Here is a 19,784-nt window from a genome sequence, read left to right as displayed (position 1 = left end):
TTCAAACCTGTGTGATACTCCTGTCTCAGCCTCCCACGTGCGGGGATTACAAGCGCGCACCACCACACCCGGCTGAGTCCCCAATTCTAAGGGATCAAAAGTAGATTCACTGAAATATCGGCATTTGAGTTGCTTCTCAGATGTGTAACTCTGTGTACTTAACTGTAAGATAAGCAATATCAAGAACCCACATAATGCTGGGCATAGTGGAGCACACTTGTAATCCCAGCAACTGGAAGGCTGAGACCAGAGGATGGCAGTTTGTGGACAGTTTCAGCTACTTAATGAGGCCCTCTGCAACTTAGTGAGACCTTGTTTCAAAATGAAAATACAAAATAGGGCAGAGGGTGTAGCTCGGAGGTCGAATGCCTCTGGGTTCCATCCCCAAAACCAAAAAAAAAAAAAAAAAAAAAAAAAAAAAAAGAATTTCTGTAATGATTATACAGAGTCTCAACAAAAACTATTTATGAAAACAGAACTATTTAGAACAGAACTAAATTACTGGTAGTCATAAGTAGATCTTTTAATATCATTAGGCTGTCAAGTACTTTGGTCTTTAAAATATAAAATTATCCCCAAATCAGGCCAAACCCAATACACATATAACACTTTATCCCTAGGTTTTATTTACATTTGATATTATAAAGTATCTATTTTGTAACTATTATATGTTTTCAAAGTATGTACAAGAAAAAGCCTCAAGTATGTTTTATATATAATAAAATATTTTACGTTAAAATCATGATTAGCCGGTGGCACTGTGGTGAGGCAGTGGATCCATTACAAGGTGAGTCCTAGTGGAAGGAAATTAAGTCACTGGGAAGGTTCTCTTGAAGAAGATACAGGGACCTTTGCTCCTTCCTTCCTCTTTTGCTTCTCTGCCATCATGAAGTGAGTTGTTTCCTTTGTCTTCTGCTCCTACCATGATGTGCTGCTCACCACAGGCCCCAACACAGTACAACTGACCATGGACTGAGACCTTCACAACTATGAGTCCAAATAAACCTTTCCTCCTCGTGAACTGATTATCTCAGGTATTTTGTCCATGATGGAACGATGACTAACTTACATACATGTTTTCAATCCAATAAATACCTATGTATAACTGCATCATAAAAAATGAGCAATTTATTCTTACATCTTTTGAAGAACCTGGGCCATCACAACCCCATTCGTTAAATCTTCCACGGTCTGGCATGGTGTATCCACATTAAATGTCTGGATCTGAAGGAAAAAAAAGGATTCTAAGGTTAACTATATAAAAATGTTTTAGGATTTTTTTGGATTATATCATTTTTTTATTTTGGCAGTATTGGGGATTGAGCCCAGGGGCATTCTACCTCCCAACTATACTCCCAGCCCTGTTTTTTTAATTCTTTATTTTGAAACTTAGTTTCACTAAGTTATGGAGTGTACACTAACAGCTGAGGCTGGCTGCCATCCCCGTCTCAGTCTCCCAAGTGCTGGGATTACAAGCATGTGCCACCACGCCAAGCTAGAATATTTTTATTTTTATTCTTTTGTTTTTTTGTGGTACTGGGGATGGAACCCAGGGGCGTATACCCCCAGACCTATTTTTTATATTTTATTTGGAAACAGGGTCTCACTATGTTGCTGAGAGCCTCACTAAGCTCTGAGGCTGGCTCTGAACCTGCGATCCTCCTGTCTCAACCTCCCAAGTACAGGGATTACAAGTGTACGCCAAACCACTCCCGGCTCTAGAATACATTTTTAAAAGAAAACAATTACTCCCCCATCCCAACTGACTGATATAGGGATAAGTAGGGTGAGGACATGGAGACAATTCGTGAGAGAAAAATAATTCTCGTACTGATATGTCTGTGTTGCAATTTCTGCTAGTAGTCATGTTGTGTCTACTGAGGCAATCAGTCTTACCATGAGGCTAATGCTATGAAGAGGGACAGAAAGAGCCAGGTCCTTAAAGTAAAATATGAAGCATAAAATTAAAAAAAAAAAAAACTTTGAAGCCTCCCACTGTTTGAGTTAAATTTCTTTACTATTAAGTTAAATTATTTTACTATTAATTTCTTTACTATTAAGTTAGCCAGGTTGGGATTTATGTTACTCTGAGTCAAAACATCTTTTTTTGAGGTACTGGAGATGGAAGCCAGGGGCATTCTACCTCTGAGCTACACCCCCAGGCTATTTTTTTATTCTTTATCTTTAAAGAGGGTTCCACTAAGTTGCAATGGGCTTCACTACATAGCTATCTGTGAATCATGATCTCATCTCAGCCTTCCCAAATGCTGGGATTACAAGCATGCGCCACCACACCCAGCTCCAAAACATCTTAATATACACACAGTATTTACCATGGTTAGGTTGAATATTCAATTCATTTTTATTTCAAATATATTCTGTATGAGAAATACAAGTCAAAAGGATATGACTGAGAAATTTAAGAAAATGTAGCTGAGCCAACAATAATTATATCCAATAGTCCAATCTGCATTTAGAAGGAAATAAATGACTGGAAATAGACAAGATACAGGTTGTCCTTTCACAGATCTCCTAATTTAGTGAAACAGTATTACAGAAAGAGTAAATGGCAAACAAACATTAGAAGTGAGAGTGAGATACAGTTTAGGAATGAAAAGAAACCTTGTAGGAATGGGCTGGGGAAGGGGTGAGAATTGTAATAAGAGATGAAACAGAGAGAAATCTAAAATCTTTTGTGTGTATGGTACTGGGGATGGAACCCAGGGTCTTTCTACCTCTGGGCTACACTTCCAGACCTTTATTTTATTTGGAAACAGGGTCTCACTAAGTTGCTGAGAGCCTCACTAAGTAGCTGAGGCTGGCTTCGAACCTGTGCAATCCTCCTGTCTCCACCTCCCAAGTGGAAACCTTCCAAGTGCTGGAATTACAAGAGTGTGCAACCACGCTTGGTGAGAAATTTAAAATCTTGAAAGACAGGATTAATGAAAAAAGCATTATCACATAAAGCTCTATCCGAAGAGCAATGGAAAGGATTTTAAGCAGAAAAATGAGACCATAGATTTAAAATCTATAAAAATCATACTGGAGCCAGACGTGGTGGCATACACTTGTAATCCCAGAATTTGGGAGATGGAGACCAGAGGATTGTGGTTCGCAGACAGCTTCAGCCACCTAGCGAGACCCTTCGCAACTCAGTGAGACCCTGTTTCAAAAATAAAAAGACAAGCTGGGTGTGGTGGCGCACGCTTATAATCTCAGTACTTGGGAGGCTGAGACAGGAGGATCATGCAGGTTCGAAGCCAGCTTCAGCTACTGAATGAGGCTCTCAGCAACTTAATGAGACTCTGTTTCCAAATAAAATATAAAATAGGTCTGGGGGTATAGCCTGGAGGTAGAAAACCCCTGGGTTCCACCCCCATTTCCAAAATAAATAAACAAACAAACTTAAAAATAGGGCTGGAGTACGTGTAGCTCAGAGGTACAATGCCCCGTGTTCCATCCCCAGAACCACAAACAAAAAATAAATAAATAAATCATACTGGCTATAGTATAAAGAAAGAATTGGAGGGGAAGAATTGGGGAAACTTACTTTAGTAGGTTTAGATATTAACACAGATGAGGATAAACTAGAAATTGAGGATAGACTGGATGATGTATGCATGTATACCTCTACCATCTTGTAACTCATTAAGATGTATGACTATACAGCACCAATAAAAATTAAAAAAAAAAAACAACAAAGAATAAAAAAGTAAGGATGGAGCCGGGCGTGGTGGCTTATAATCCCAGCATTAGGGAGGTTGAGACTGGAGGATCACGGTTCACGGACATCCTCAGCTACTTAGTGAAGCTCTCTGCAACTTAGTGAGACCCTGTTTCAAAATAAAGAATTAAAAAAAAAAAAAAAAAAGGCAGGGGATGTAGCTCGGAGGTCAAATGCCTCTAGATTCCATCCCCAGACCTGCAAAAAAAAAAAGTGAGGATGGAAGTACACTCAAAAGATAATCATCTTCTTATCTTTATTTACTGGGCTAGAGAAAAAGCACTGAGTTAAAGGTATAAATATTTTACGGTTCTGGGTGTTTCTGAGACAGAGTCTAACTATGCTGCTCATAATGGGCTTGAACTCATCACCCTGCCTCAGCTTCCCAAGCAACTGAAATAAACACATTTTAAGATTTTTGATAGCCGGGCGTAGTGACTCACACTTGTAATACCAGCATTCAGGAGGCTGAGACCAGAGGATAGTGGTTCGCGGATAGCCTCAGCTACTTAGTGAAGCCCTCTGCAACTCAGTGAGACCTGGTTTCAAAATAAAGAATAAAAAAAAAAATAGGGCAGGGGGTGTGTCTCGGAGGTCAAATGCCCCTGGGTTCCATCCCCAAACCAGCAAAAAAAAAAAAAAAGAAGAAAAAAGAAAAGATTTTTGATAAATAATGCCAAACTGTCCTAAATGAATGCTGTAGCAATGTACTCTTACTAAGATCTTACTAAGAGTGGGTGAGTTCTACTTCTCTGTTCCATATCATTTATAAAATCTTTTTTTTTTTCCCCTTGCGGTACTAGAGATGTAATCCAGCTGCACTCTACCTCTGAGCTACACTCCAGTCCTATTTTTTATTTTTATTTTGAAACAGGGTTTCACTAAATTGTGGAGGACCTCACTAAGTAGCTGAGGTTGGCCATGAACCTATGATCTTCCTGTTTTAGCCTCCCGAGTACTAGGATTACAAGCATGTGCCACCAAGCTCGGTTTCATTTGTAAAAAGCTTTTTGAAAGAAAGGAACTGTTAACAATACAGATATATCTTCTTTATATTTTACATAGGTGAGTCTTATGGGTATAATGGATGGTTATGGTGGCAGAGGCGAAGGCAACTTTAATTTTAATTTCCTCAGAGAAGGCAGTTTTTATTCAGGTGAAAATTTGAAAGAAGTGATAAGAAGGCCCCAAACAAATATATGTATAGATTCAATAAAATATTAGTTAAATGAGCCAGGCTACTTGGGAGAGGCAAGAGGACCATGAGTTTAAGGCCAGCCTGGGCAATCCAGCAAGACACATCTCAATTAAAAGAAAAATAAAGTGTATGAATAAATGGAACAAATAAACATCTTCCACAGAAAATATTTTGAACTTTCCTCCATACTATCTGCAGTTTATCCCTCAATGGTAATGTGAAAATAAAAACAAATAGTTGTCTACTTTCATTTTAGTTGCTACATTAAGGGGGTTTTTTTGTTTTTTTTTTTTTGCGGGTCTGGGGATGGAACCCAGGGGCATTCTACCTCTGAGCTACACCCCCTGCCCTATTTTTTATTCTTTATTTTGAAACAGGGTCTCACTAAGTTGCAGAGGGCCTAAGTAGCTGAGGCTGTCCATGAACCGTGATCCTCTCTGGTCTAAGCCTCACAAACACTTGGGATTACAAGGTGAGCCACCATGCCCGGCAAGGGCCCATTTTTAAAGTCTTTTATTTATTTATTTAGGTAGGTAGGTTTGTTTAGAAAAGGAAAAAGAGAAAAAACAGTAAGGGCCACATCTCACTTATCTCTTTATTACTAATCTTAGCACAATGCTCCAAACAGAAAATGTCTGTGGTAAATATTGCTTCAAATATAGTAAAATAATTTTAATTCCAGTTTTCCTTTTTTTTTTTTTTTTTTTTTTCTTGTGGTACTGGGGATGGAAACCAGGGGCATTCTACCTTGGAGCTTCACCTCTAGCCCTAATTTGTGTGTGTGTGTGTGTGTGTGTGTGTGTGTGTGTGTGGTACTGGGGATCGAACCCAGGGGCATTCTACCTCTGGCTGGAGGGTGTACCTCCAGCCCTATTTTTATTCTTTATTTTGAAACAGGATCTCAATGAGTTGCAAAGGGCCTCAACTAAGTAGCTGAGGCCATCCGCAAACTGCGATCCTCCTGTCTCAGCCTCCCAAATGCTGAGATTAAAAGTGTGCGCTACCAGGCCCGGCTCCAAAATCTTGATTGTTGTTGTTTTTCTTAGTTTTTATTCTGAAAAAGGGTCTAAGTTCCTTCGGTTGGCCTTGAACCTGTGATCCTCTTGTCTTAGCCTCCCAATCACAGGGATCACATATACATGGACCATTGTGTCTAGCTCTCCAGCTTTACTTCTAATTTTCTGAAGAACCCTGGATATTTCAACCTCATCTTTTTTTCTTTTCTTTGTGGGAGGAGGGGTACTAAGGACTGAACAGAGGTGTTCTACTTCCAAGCCTCTGTCCCCACATCGTTTTTTTCCTTTTTTTTTTTTAAACAGGGTCTGGCTAGGTTGCTGAGAGTCTAAGTTGCTGAGGCTGGTCTCAAACCTGTGATCCTCCTATCTGTCTCCCAAGTACTAGGAATACAGGCAATTACCACCAAGCCAGCTCACCTTATTTATTTATTTATTTTTTTGGTGGTACTGGGGTTCCTGGAAGCCCTTCTACCTCAGGGCTACACTCCCAGACCTATTTTATATTTTTATTTGGAAACAGGGTCTCTTAAGCCAGTGAGGCTAGCTTCAAACCAGTGCAATCCTCCTGTCTCCACCTGCCAAGTGTGGGGATTACAAGTGTGCGCCAATACGTCCGGCTTCACCTTATCTTTTTTAATACAGGGTTTTCACATAAAGACTGGGGAAAAAATACCTTTGGAGGGGTATGTTGTTTAAGGAGTGAATGAGAAAACAGGTACACATCAGGTACCCTGAAGCTAAAGCAGTGGTCCCCAAACCTGGGTGTACAATAAGAATTACCTACAAGTTTTCATTTTGAAAATATATATTTCAGCCGGGCGTGGTAGCTCACGCTTGTAATCCCTGCATTTGAGAGGCTGAGACAGGAGGATCACAGTTCGCAGCCAGCCTCAGCTACTTAGTGAGGTCCTTTGCAACTCAGTAAGACCCTGTTTCAAAATAAAGAATAAAAATAGGGCTGGGGAGTATAGCTCAGAGATAGAATGCCCCTGGGTTCCATCCCCAGTACCACAAAAATAAAAAAGAAAATATACATTTCTTAGCTCTGCCTACTGAATCAGGATCTCTGTGTGTGTGAAGCTGGGAATCTATTTTTAAAGCTTGTCAAATAATCCTACATAGCTAGGCACTGATTTAGAATTTGGAATCTTGTCTGAAGCACTATACCAAGCCATGGCCAACCTCAGCTACTTAGTGAGGCCGTCCGCAACTTAGTGAGACCCTGTTTCAAAATAAAAGAATAAAAAATAGTGCAGGGAGCCAGGCGTGGTGGCACACGCTTGTAATCCCCGCGCTTGGGAGGCTGAGACAGGAGGATCGCAGAGGTTTGAAGCCAGCTTCAGCTACTAAGTGAGGCTCTCAGCAACTTAGTGAGACCCTGTTTACAAATAAAGTATAAAATAGGTCTGGGAGTATAGCCCAATGGTAGAAAAGCCCCTGGGTTCCACTCCCAGTAACAACAACAACAACAAAAAAAAAATGCAGGGAGTGTAGCTCAGATGTAGAATACTCCTGGGTTCCATATCCAGACCCACCCACCAGGGGGTAAAAAAAAAAAAAAAAAAAGGGAGGGAGGAATGAAGCATAAGCTGGGCATGGTGGCTCATGCTTGTAATCCCAGCATTTAGGAAGGAGGCCGAGACCTGAGGATTGGAGGATTGCAGATAGCGGGGTCCTTTGCAACTCAGTGAGACCCTGCATGGTAGCACATGCTTGTAATCCCAGCATTTATTTGGGAGGCTGAGATAGGAGGAGAGCAGTTCATGAACAGCCTCAGCTACTACTTAGTGAGGCCCTTTGCAACTCAATGAGACCCTGTTTCAAAACAGACTAAAAAATAGGGCTGGAGGGCATAGTTCGGAGGTAGAATGCCCCTGGGTTCCATCCCCACATGCACCAAAAAAAAAAAAAAAAAAAAAAAAAGAGCCGGGAGTGGTGGTGCACGCTTGTAATCCCCGCGCTTGGGAGGCTGAGACAGGAGGATCGTACGGGTAAAAAGCCAGCCTCGGCTACTTAGTGAGGCTCTCAGCAACTTAGTGAGACCCTGTTTCCAAATAAAATATAAAAAAGGTCTGGGAGTATAGCCCGGAGGTAGAAAGCTTCTGGGTTCCACCCCCAGTACCACCAAAAAAAAAAAAAAAAAGACTAAAAAATAGGGCTGTGGGTGTAGCTCTTAGCTCTGCGCCTGGGTTCCATCCCCAGCACTGAAAAAAAAAAAAAAAAAAAAAAACTTATAGAAGTGAATTATAAAACAAAACAAATAACAATAACAAAACACCAACCAACCAGTTCTGAGCTAACATCTACGGGGCATTTCAGGATAGCAGTACAATAAAATTGAAAGGTAACTACACTTAACTGCACTAAGGCATAAAATTATAAATGAAGTGTAGAATTTTCTACTTTTTCCCCCCAATATCACCAAACCTCCCTCCTCCATGAACACACGAAAGGAGTAAAGCATGAGATCCCCTGGAATTAGTACCTTTAGAGCACTGGTTTTCAATCAGGGGTGATTTTACTCCCTAGGAAACATTTTTTGGCTGTTACAACAAGGTAGATGCTATTCACATTTAGTAGGTAGAGGCAAGCAGAGCTACTAATAACATATTCTATAATGCATAGGGCAGAGCCCACAACAAAGAATTACCCAGTACAAAATGTCAAATGGCAGTAAAGTTAAAAAATCTTGAGCTGGGTGTGGTGGCACATGCCTGTTCAACCAGTACTTGGGAGGCTAAAACTGGAGGATCCTAGGTACAAAGACAACCTCAGCAATTTACTGAAACTCTCAGCAAACTAGTGAGACTCTATCTCAAAACAAAAAAATAAAAGACTAGGGGTGTAACTTATAGGTCGAATGTCCCTGGGTTGAATCCCCAGTATCACACAAACCCAAAATAAATATCTGTTTAGAGAATTTATTTCTGTGGTAGGAGGGAATTAAGCAAACAAAATGGAATGGGGGACAGGGCACCATAGTAATTACGCCCTAATTCTGTACAGTAGTATGCATTTTATAGACTCCTAAATAAGTAATATGAAATTAATAAAGATATGTCAAGGTTGCTGGATTTCCAAGAAGTGCACTAACCTATCAGATCGGTCCTATATGAGGATAGATATTTAGCTTCCTGTCATGAACCAATAGCATTCTAGAGTCTATCTTGTTCTTCAGTTTCTAAAGCCTAGGGAAGGGTCTGGGATGTCTTTCAGTGGTAGCGAGCAGACCTAACATGCCCAAGGCACTGGGTTCGATCTCCAGCACCAAAATAAATGCATAAAGAAAACAAACCTAGGTAAGTATAATCTTTTCATTGAGAGTCATGTACAGTTGAAGAAACTGGGTTTGGCAGGTGTAACAGGCAGGGCAGAATTTTTTCTAAAAAGTAGGAATGCATTTTGACTCAGAGGGCAGGGAAAGGTAATGCAGTGGAAAATTTTAAGCACATCCTGCTGAACTTGCTTGCTGCATAAATGGATTTGGAACTTAAGCTTAAGAGGTTTTCCATTGGCAGAATGATACTTTGTCTCTTCCTAAGGATTCCTCTTACAACAAAAATTCTTTTCCATTGGTAGAATGACACTTTGTCTCTTCCTAAGGAATCCTCTTTCAACAAAAATTTGAAACTTGGTTCTCTGGCCCTCTGACACAATGACAATTTATCCAGCATTTGGGGCAACAAGATTCAGTTCCACAGTGCTGAACTTGGCACAGGTGACTAAAAGTCATCCCTTCATGTGCCTAAGCTTTAATTATTTCAGCCATGTCCAGTGGAAGGATTTCTAAGAGTGTACTGCATACACCTTTCCCATCTCAAACTACATGCTACTTAGTGAAAATGAAATTTTATTTGCTACTGAGGGCCATAACTGTGATACTCAACAACTGAACATGGAGATTCACAAGACTGGCAGCCCAAAGATCAATTCTCTGGACTGCACTTTCAGTACTGAGTCTTCTCCATTGTAATTTGTTGACTGTTGCAGTTGTCTTCTAGCCTACCATGCTCTAAAACAAAACACAACAAAAAACACAGCCAGCTGGGCTTGGTATCCTACGTTTATAAACCTAGTACTTGAGAGGCCGAGACAGGAGGATCACAGGTTTGCAGCCAGCCTCAGCTACTTAGAGAAGCCCTCCACAACTTAATGAGACCCTATTTTCAAATAAATAAAAATAGGTCCGGGGGTATAGCTGAAAGGTAGAAGGCTCCTGGGTTCAATTCCCCCCTTCCACAAAACACTAAAACAACAACAAAAACCACACAACCAAACTGACTAGAAGTTTATTCAAAGTGGTAGTCCTTTCTTTACAACGTATTTTATGTATTTTCCCTTTTTGGCTGTGTGTGTGTGTTACTGTGGGTGGAACCCAAGGGCTTTTCTATCTCCAAGCTATATTCCCAGACCTATTTTATACTTTATTTGGAAACAGGGTCTCACTAAGCTAAGTTGCTGAGAGCCTCACTCAGTAGCTGAGGCTGGCTTTGAACCTGTGTGATGCCCGGCATATAGCAGATTCTTTTTTTGGGGGGGGGGTGGAACCCAGGGGCTTTCTACCTCTGGGGTACACCCCCAGCCCTATTTTTGTAATTATTTGAAAACAGGGTCTCACTAAGTTGTTGAGAGCCTCACTAAGTAGCTAAAGCTGGCTTTGAACCTGTGCAATCCTCCTGTCTCAACCTCCCAGATGCTGGGATTACAAGCATGCACCACCATGCGTGGCTTTCCTTTTGACTTTAAAATTGTGTTTAACATGTATCTGGCCTCTAGACAGGACTGCTACTAGTCTAAATGTACATGTTCAAGTACTTACCAACACTGTTCATTAAATACATTCTTTTTATAACAATCAAAAGAGAATAAACCCAGCATTAAAATGCAACTTTATTTTGAAACATTTTGATAATGTTTTAAGATGTTTGCAAATCTGAGACAGTGCATCTTGTGTGGACCCTTCCCTCCAAATCTGTGTTGGATAATATCTAATCTTCTGTATCACTTTTCCTTGATGAAGCTTCCATGGGTATTTCAGAGATTCTATTTTGTAATACCATATTCCTCGAGCTCGCCTGCATCTGATAACATCGACTATCTAGTTTCCCAATTCTAAATAGATTCTCTCAAGTTGTCTGGTTCTTTTCTAGAAACTCCTCCAACTTCAATGACTTTTCTTCTCTCTATATCTACCTATCAATCTATATTTGGTATTGGGGATTGAATCTTGAGGTATTTACCCAATATACACACCCCCAGCTCTTTTAATTCCTGAAACAGGATCTCCCTAAATGGCTGAGGCTGATCACAAACCTGCCACGCTCCTTTCTCAGCCTCCCAAGCACTGACATCATACATGTGCACCATGTCCGGCTCTCCTCAATAGTTTTATCAGCATTCTCACTCAGCTAAACTATCATCAAACAGTGCTTTTCAAATGCCTGTTTCCATGATTTTTTTTTTTTTTTTCCCAGTAGTGGGGATTTAACCTAGGGGCATTCTACCTCCAAACTATACCTCCAGCCCTATTTTTTATTCTTGATTTTGAAACAGGGTCTCACTAAGTTGTAGAGGGCCTCACTAAGTCTAAATAGCTGAGGCTGGCCAGACATCCTGATCCTCCTGTCTCAGCCTCTCAAGTACTGGGATTACAACCCGGCTTTTCATGACTTTTTTTTTTTTTTCTACACTTTAACCAACGAAGCCTCACTCTGGATTTGATCATCCACTTTCTAGGTTCTTTCTAGCACTGGGGGAGATTGAGTTGTGACAGATCCAGCAACAAAACTCCGAAGACCTTCAGTCTTCTGTTTACAACCTCTGCCACATTTATTCCTCCACAGGACAGAAAAATCTAGTAATTTTTCCCTTATCTCTTCCCTGACTATCATATCTTGGCCACATTATGCAGCTTATCAGTATCTTTTCTAAAACACTATCTCCTTGCCTTACGTTGAAACCTATTAGATATACATGTTAACTTTATACACTATCACAAACAATCTGAAAACCCAGGAATAGTCTCATAAAAAAAATTTACAGGCTATATCAAGCTTTACCACTGTATGTATTGTTTCAGAGGTCATAATTTGATTCATGATGTAACCAAACTATAAAAATCTCAGACACTATTTTTACTGACTTGTTAACCAAACCAAGGTGATACTTCTTGAAACTTTCCAGCCAAATGACCCCTCCACAGGAGATATACATATACACACATTGTTTTCTTTATTCCAGGGATTGTAATCTGCTAAACAGAATTTCATTCATATTTGTGAGTTACCTTTAAACTTAATACTTGAGGGGCTGGGGGTGTGGTTTGATGGTACAGCCCATGCTTTGCATTCAGGAGGCCCTGGGTTCTGCTTCCAGCACCCCCAAAAAATATAAACAAAATTAAAAAAAATACCACAGTCGCCTCCATAAACATATTTGTGTTCTTACAGAATAGAGCCATTCTTAGCAATGAGTACAACAAATGCTCCGGAAAGGAGCATTTGGTTTATTCTATGGATCTAAATACCCCTAATCGCGCCCCAAAGTATGGAAAAAAAAAAAAAAGAGCTTGAAGTGTCCTGCCCAGCTCTTGAAGAGACCAGAAAAAGGCACGACTGACATTAGAACCCAACACACATTTACTCGGTTTAAGCGAGAATTTAACAACCGTTCCATAATTTCACATCAGAACCCCATAACGTTGCCTCCAAATGTGCTTGATTTCCCAAATACCCCGTTTTAGGTTTTTTACCTTCGCTTACTTCCTAATAGCTAAAATGAACCTCGCGTTGTGAATACTCTGCCCCTGTGCTCCTCTTCCTGTTTTCCCACCCTCCTTTAAAGAGCTTTTCCAGCGTCAGGGCTCAGCCCTCCGGGCGCTGCTCCCGCTCCGCAGGTTACACAAAGGCGCGGGCCGCACGGCTGACAGCGCCGCCGCCGCCCCGGCCCGACCGCCCGGCCTCGCCCGCGGGGCCGCGCCGCCGACTCCGCCCGGCCGGCCGGATGTGACGGCGCTGGCCCGGCCGCGGGGACCCAAGGCCGACACCACGTACCCAAGTGAGGAGGCTCTCGCACAGCTCCACGCGCTCCGCCGACTCCACGCCGAACATCTTCCCGAGCGGGGCCCGCGCCGCCTCCCCGCGCGCCTGGGTGGTCCCGACGGCCCGCGCTGTGGCCCGGCCTCTCGCCGCTCCGCCTCGCGCCGCGGCCGCCTCCCTCCGCTCCCTCCGGCCGGGACCGCGCACCCCGGCCACGCCCGCCGCCGCGCGCGCCCGCCCCGGACGCTCGCAGCCTTGCCGCCCGCGGCTGAGACACCGCGCCCGCCCGCCCGGCCACGCCCGCCGCCGCGCGTCCCCGCCCCGGCAGCCCCCGGGCCCGCGAGTGGGAGCCACTGCGCAAGCCCCGGCTCGGCCCGCCGCGCGAAGCCCTGCCCTGGCGGCCCACGGCCCCGCGAGCGCCGCGACTGGGAGCCACTGCGCACGCGCCCGTCCGGCCACGCCCTCCGCCCGCGTCCCCGCCCCCAGCCCGGCGGCGCACGCGCGTGCCCGCCCGCACAGCCCAGCGAGCCCGGAGCCGCTGCGCACGCTCGCCCCGCCCTCCGCGGCGCACGCACACGCGCCGGCTCCTGCGGTGCCGGCCCTCCTCGCCCGCCGGCCGGCGCCCTCACGGAAGCTCCGCAGTGCGCCTGCGTCCGCACTCCAAATTAAAAAGGGGACGCTAGTGGTTTTCGGGGAGGGTGGCGGGCAGGCCCCGGAAACAGTCTCCGTTCGGTCACCGGGCGTTGGCGAGGTAGCCCCCCTGCGTGGAGAGGTACGCGAGCGCCGTGGCCACGCCCCCAGCCGGGCCGCGGGGCGGGCAGCCGGGGCGGCCGGGCAGGGGCGAGGCGCCGGCTCGGGGAGGGCCGCCGTGCTCGGTGGGCCTGGCCGGCGTGAGGAGAGGCCGCCGTTACTTCTTGGATCACCTGGAGCCGCAACTCCCGAAAACTTGAAGTAGGAGAGGGTGGATTCACGCGTCCCCGAGACCTGCACAGTGCTTAGGCCGTGCTGCTTCTGCTGTCCGAGCGGCTTCCAGAGTGCAGAGGTGGATCGCAGTCTCGCCTCACTGAGGCACCAGCCTCTGCAGGGTTCCGATTCATTTTTAAGCGACGTAGCATATGAGGAAAAGTGTATGCGACTTACGTATAAAGACTAATAAAGCTCCCTGATAAAGAGCTTAATTTTCTCTTCTGACTTCTGTGACAGTCATTTTCTTGCTTTTTTTTTGTAGCTTTACCACCCATGTATGTATGGCCTGTAGTTTTCCTTCTTCTGACTTTGAACTTTTGAGTGGAACCATAGTCATTTCTGTGGCTTTCAATTAAATACTAAAAGTGTGTATGTCTGTAGGTAATTTTCACTGCTCCCTGGTATTCCATTGTGTGAATATAGCAGTGTATCCATTTCGTTGACCTGCATTTTGTTTTATTCTTGTTCCTGGACTGCCGTGCAAAGGTGTTGGAGTTTCCAAGATACATGCTTTGAAGTTCTAGCAGAAATGCGCATAGACTATGCATGCTGCCAAGTAATGCAAAACTCTCATTTGGAATGCTACAAAGTCAGTTTCCCAGGATACATTATCGCTTTGTTTTGGGGTTCCCAGAGCCCCTGTTCCTTACCCATTCATTGTAAGTTTTCTCTGGTTGAGGGTTATAGCTTAGTGGTACAGCGTTTGCCAAGCATGTATAAGGCCTGAGGTTCAATCCCAGAAGCAAAAAGAAAAAAAAAAAAAAAAGATTTTAAATTGTGTCCTGAGAACTGCCAAGACAATATTGTGTTTTGAAGGATACTTTACAGAGTACCAGTTAACTGCTCACATGAGTTATTTTGTAAATGTAAAAAGTCTTACCTGAAGTCTTTTCAGTAGTCTTTTTTTTACTTTCTTACACAGGGCAGAAAAATTCTTAGAAACAGTAAATATGAATCTCTTCTATATTTGGTTCCTCCGTTGGTACCCTTGGATCTTTGTCAAAACTGAGTTTCTTCATTCCATTCTCAGTTGTTTTCTGTACATTATCCTAGTCACTTTACTTGACTCTACCCTTGTATAGGTAAGTAAATGAAGTCAGTACAAGCATGTTACATTGACTTCAGTCTCTTCTGCTGGTAGCATCTTTCGCTGTGCTACTTACTGGTGCTGGAGAGCAGTGAGGCAGTAGTAAGCACCTTAACTCTAGCTGCTCAAGGTTTTCGAGTTTTTGACACAATTGCCCTATGGTTGGTCTCCTTATTCCAGTTTGACTGCTTGTCCACAATGCTTTTGTGCATGCTGTTGTTACAGAGTTCTTGGGGTTTTATCTTGTAGTTCTAATTAGCCTTGATGAACAGAATATTATTAAATGCTTTTTTAACTTAATTGCAGAAACTGTGTTGGCCATCAAGTGTCTACATGAGTGTAGGCTAAAAAGACACTGAGTTTTTCCTTTGTTCCAGGATGTCCTAGAATTTCTCTATTTTCCCCTCATTTTCTTGTATGGTTCCCACCCCACCCCCCAAAAGCTTAGAGGAAAAAACTCAAGAGCTGTTAGTTAAACTTGCATGAGCTATCTCCTTATGCTGGGTAAGTGGAGGCTAGTTCTCATTCAGACCTGTTTATCAGATTCAGGTGAATAAAGTGGTGACCTGTATGACAGTGTTCCCAAATTCATTCAGTCTTCCCAGGGAGTAAGTACTTAGAACTCTGATTAATGAGAGTTTCAGATGCTGAGGAGTGTAACTATTGCATTATTTATAAGGCATGACTAAGTTTTATCACAGTTTTGATTCCTTGTTAGGTAATAGTAATCAAAATGTTATAGATTCCATTTGCTGAGAACCTATACAGTGTACCAAGCAATGCTGAATGCTTTATCTTCCTGATCTTATTATAAATTCCAAAAGGTAACTTTTTTTTGCAAAAAAATGACAGTCTGATGTGGCTCAACATAATTTTATGTGTTTTACATATGAAGAAATAGACTTTACATAAGTACACAGTTGTCTGACTCGAAAGCTTCTGCCTCTTTGCTTATATTAAGCTGCTCCTCAGACTCAGCTAGCTAAGCAATAACAAAGTCAGTTCCTCTTCAGGCTTCCATCAGTTGTACCATGTACTTTCAAAGATATCTGGTGTTTTTGTAAATCTCAGCTAAAAACAGTCCCAGTAGCTTTATGTTTGTATTTGACAGGCTCTCATGAAATAGATTAAATACCATGTTCTATACATTTAATACCCTTGTTTCTGGGTTTCAAGTAAACAGTATTCAGAGGCCCCTGCAACACATAAGACCTTGTGTACTGCTCAAGGGAGTAAGATGTGTGTCTTGATTGAAAAGAGCTCATGGCATAGTGAAAGCTTAGCAGTTGGCCTGCCCTACACTCTATATGGGTGCCTCCATTTGCCTTTCTCTGGCATCATGAAACAGAGTAACTAGGTGTTAGGTCAGAACATGTACTGAGTAGCTGGGCATGGTGGCACATACCTGTAATCAGATAATGAAGGTTCAAGGCCAGCCATAGTAATTTAGTGAGGCACTGTTTCAAAATTTAAAAAGAGGCGCACGCTTGTAATCCCCGCACTTGGGAGGCAGAGACAGGAGGATCGCGCAGGTTCGAAGCCAGCCGCGCGTGCTGGCTTAGGAGACCCTGTTTCCAAATAAAAAAGTATAAAAAAATAGGTCTGGGAGTGTAGCCCGGAGGTAGAAGGGCTTCTAGGAACCCCAGTACCACCAAAAAAAAAAAAAAAAAAAAATTATAAAAGAGCCCAGAGTGCTTGTAATCACAGTATTTGGGAGGGTGAAATGCCTCAGCTATTTAGGCCCTTTGCACTCAGTGAGACCCTGTTTCAAAATAAAGAATAAAAAATAGGGCTGGGCATATAGCTCAGAGTCAGAATGCCCCTAGGTCCCCCAGTATCGCAAAAACTAAAAAAGCTGGGTGTGGTAGCACATGATTGTAATCCGGGAACTTGGGAGGCTGAGAAAGGAGGCTCTCAGGTTTGAGGTCAACCTCAGTGACTTAGACCCTGTTTCAAAATAAAGTAAAATAGGAGTAGGGATGTAATTTAGAGGAAGATGACCCATGGGCTCAATCCCCAGTACCAAAATAAATAAATAAAAATAAAAAGGCTGAGAGTGTAGTCCAGAGCTAGAATGCCCTTGGGTACAATTCTCAGTACCAAAAATAAGTAGATAGGTGTGGTGGCACATGCCTGTAATCTTGGGAGGCTGAGCTAAGAGGATCACTGGTTTAAAGATAGCCTCAGCAAGTAGTGAGACTCTCATCAACCTAGTAAAACCCTGTTTAAAAATAAAAATAGGAGCCAGGCGTGGTGGCGCACACTTGTAATTCCAGCATTCAGGAGGCTGAGACTGGAGGATCGCAGTTCTAGGACAGCCTCAGCTAATTAGTGAGGCCCTCTGCAACTTAGTGAGAACCTGCTTCAAAAGAAAGAATAAAAAATAGGGCAGAGGGTGTAGTTCAGAGGTTGGATGCCCCTGGGTTCCATCCCAGACTCACAAAAATAAATAATAAATAAATAAATAAAAATAGGACCAGGGGTGTGACTCAGTGATAGACTGCCCCTGGGCTCAATTCTCAATATCACAAAAATAAATAAAAATGAATTAAAATGTAGAAAAGGGCTAGGATTGTTGCTCAGAGGTAGAATACCCCTGGGTTTAATCTCTAGAAACCCCCACACACACAAGCAAACAAAAATAAGTACAATAGAATTTAGTCACATGCCACTGACTACAGCTGGAAAGGCAAAGAAGCAAGCGTAACACATTCTTTTGGTGAGAAGAGGGAGCACTGGGGATTGAACCCAGTGCCATCAGCATATTAGGCAAGCTTTTTTTGTGTATGTGTGCATGTGCTTGTGTGTCCTTGAACACGTGTGTTACGTGTTATTAACCTGCCTAAGTGTATAGCATAGGTGGAAATGTGGGTGATAATGATTACAGTGCATCTGCTGATCCACGTAACTTGCAAAGCACTTCTGCCTGTGTTTGATTTGGTCTAATCCTCACAGTGTGGAAGCAATTAGAGTTAGTAACCAGAGGCTGAGAATCTCAATAGCTAATATTTTGATTATCTTTGAGTAGAACTTGATGCCTCAGCCATAGCATTTTTAATTTAAAAAGAAGCCCACTAATAAAATAAAAATCTAAATTGACTGCCATTAGATTATTTAAGGCCTTTCTGGGTCTGTGTCAGCTGGCAGAATTCATCTGACTAGTCTTTTTAATGGAAATACTGAAATTGGAGCTCTTTCTCTGTGTTTCTTGATATTCACATTCATAAAGAGAATTTGAAATCTGTCATTAAGAGTTCCTGGTATATCAGGCTATTATTAAGGGTAAAGCTGCTGATGAAATATGCCTTTGATTTTTTTTTTTTTTTTTGCTTAGGTTTCTTCTATTAGAATTACTTTTCTCACTAGTAGCCAGTTTAGATTCATTTAAGAGATGTTAGAGTTTTAGCTGGGCATTGTGGCACATACTTATAATCACAGTACTTGGGAGGCTGAGACAGGAGAATTGCAGGTTTAAAGCCAGCTTCATCAACTTAGGCCCCAAAGCAACTCAGTGAGACCCTGAGTTCAAAATTTAAAAAAATAAAATGAGGCTGGGGATGTAGTTCAGAGGTAGAATGCCCCGGGTTCAATCCCCAGTACTACCAAAAAAAGCTAGATTTTCACACTCAAATTTTTCTTATAACACTCATCTGATTAATGATGATTGTGGATAAAACTCATTTGAGTGCAGTAAGTTACCTAAATGTAGACTTTTAATTATTCTATCACATATTTAATGGAATCCTTATTTTCCTTTATTTAAATTCCTTTATTTATATAGATTTTGAACTTTACAGTTTTGTCATCTAAAAAAATGAATTACGTGTGATACTTGTACTCCATTGTGGTTGAGTTGTCCCCTTTCATACCTGTAGAGTAGGGTACTACCATTTTTCCTCTCTTTAAAGTATGAGAAGGAGAATATCATATCCTCCTCCTTCATAAGGAAATACAGCCTCACAGTGATTCCATATTCCAGGCAGAAAGAATTATTTTATTTATTTATTTATTTATTTATTTATTTTTTGCGGGTCTGGGGATGGAATCCAGGGGCATTCAACCTCTGAGCTACACCCCCTGCTCTATTTTTTATTCTTTATTTTGAAACTGGGTCTCACTGAGTTGCAGAGATCCTCACTAAGTAGCTGAGGCTGCTGTCCACAAACCCTGATCCTCCAGTCTCAGCCTCCCGAATGCTGGGATTACAAGCGTGCGCCACCACGCCCAGCTTAGTGGAAAAAATTCTGAACCATAGCTGAACTTAGTTATAGGTGAATCTAATAGATAATTTAATCATCAGAATTTTTATTAATTCAGGTAATCATTTATTTGTTTGTGGTACTGAAGATTGAAACCAGGGGCATTCTACCTCCTAGCTACACCCCCCAGCCCTATTTTTTGTTCTTTGGTTTGAAACAGGATTTCACATAATTGCAGAGGGCTTCATTAAACATGAGGCTGGCTGAGAACTTGTCATCTTCTTGTCTTAGTCTCCCAAGTGCTGAGATTACAAGTGTGTGCCACCATGTCCAGCTAAATTCAGGCAGTCTAAGTGTAGATATAAATAAATGCCTTAATGTCCTTTACTTTTAAAATTACTAAGACTGTAATTATAGTAAAAAATTATTCATATAGATATTTATTAGGGTATCCTGTGTACAGTGTATATGCTAGGTTATATAGGAATATTTATAAAAGATTATATTTCCTTTCTTGTCCATATATGGTAAATTTTATAAGATATATATTCAGATAT

The 19,784-nt window shown here is 42.3% G+C and overlaps 1 protein-coding gene across 1 annotated transcript in view; it reads right to left on the bottom strand.

The window, feature by feature from the left end:
• HOOK3 (hook microtubule tethering protein 3) overlaps nucleotides 1–13,047 on the bottom strand; it is a gene marked incomplete at both ends in the record, with an annotated part of 127,514 nt that extends 114,467 nt beyond the window's left edge. The window contains 2 exons of the mRNA XM_080709776.1: nucleotides 1,139–1,224; nucleotides 12,991–13,047. Coding sequence (XP_080565902.1) covers nucleotides 1,139–1,224; nucleotides 12,991–13,047 — 143 coding nt within the window. The remainder of the gene's footprint in view (nucleotides 1–1,138; nucleotides 1,225–12,990) is intronic.
• Nucleotides 13,048–19,784: the final 6,737 nt, after the last annotated feature.

Source organism: Muscardinus avellanarius (genome assembly GCF_963383645.1).
Source record: "Muscardinus avellanarius genome assembly, chromosome: 14".
NCBI classification, from domain to species: domain Eukaryota; kingdom Metazoa; phylum Chordata; class Mammalia; order Rodentia; family Gliridae; genus Muscardinus; species Muscardinus avellanarius.
Note: the sequence above shows the minus strand (reverse complement) of the source record. Positions and strands in the feature narration are given on the sequence as shown.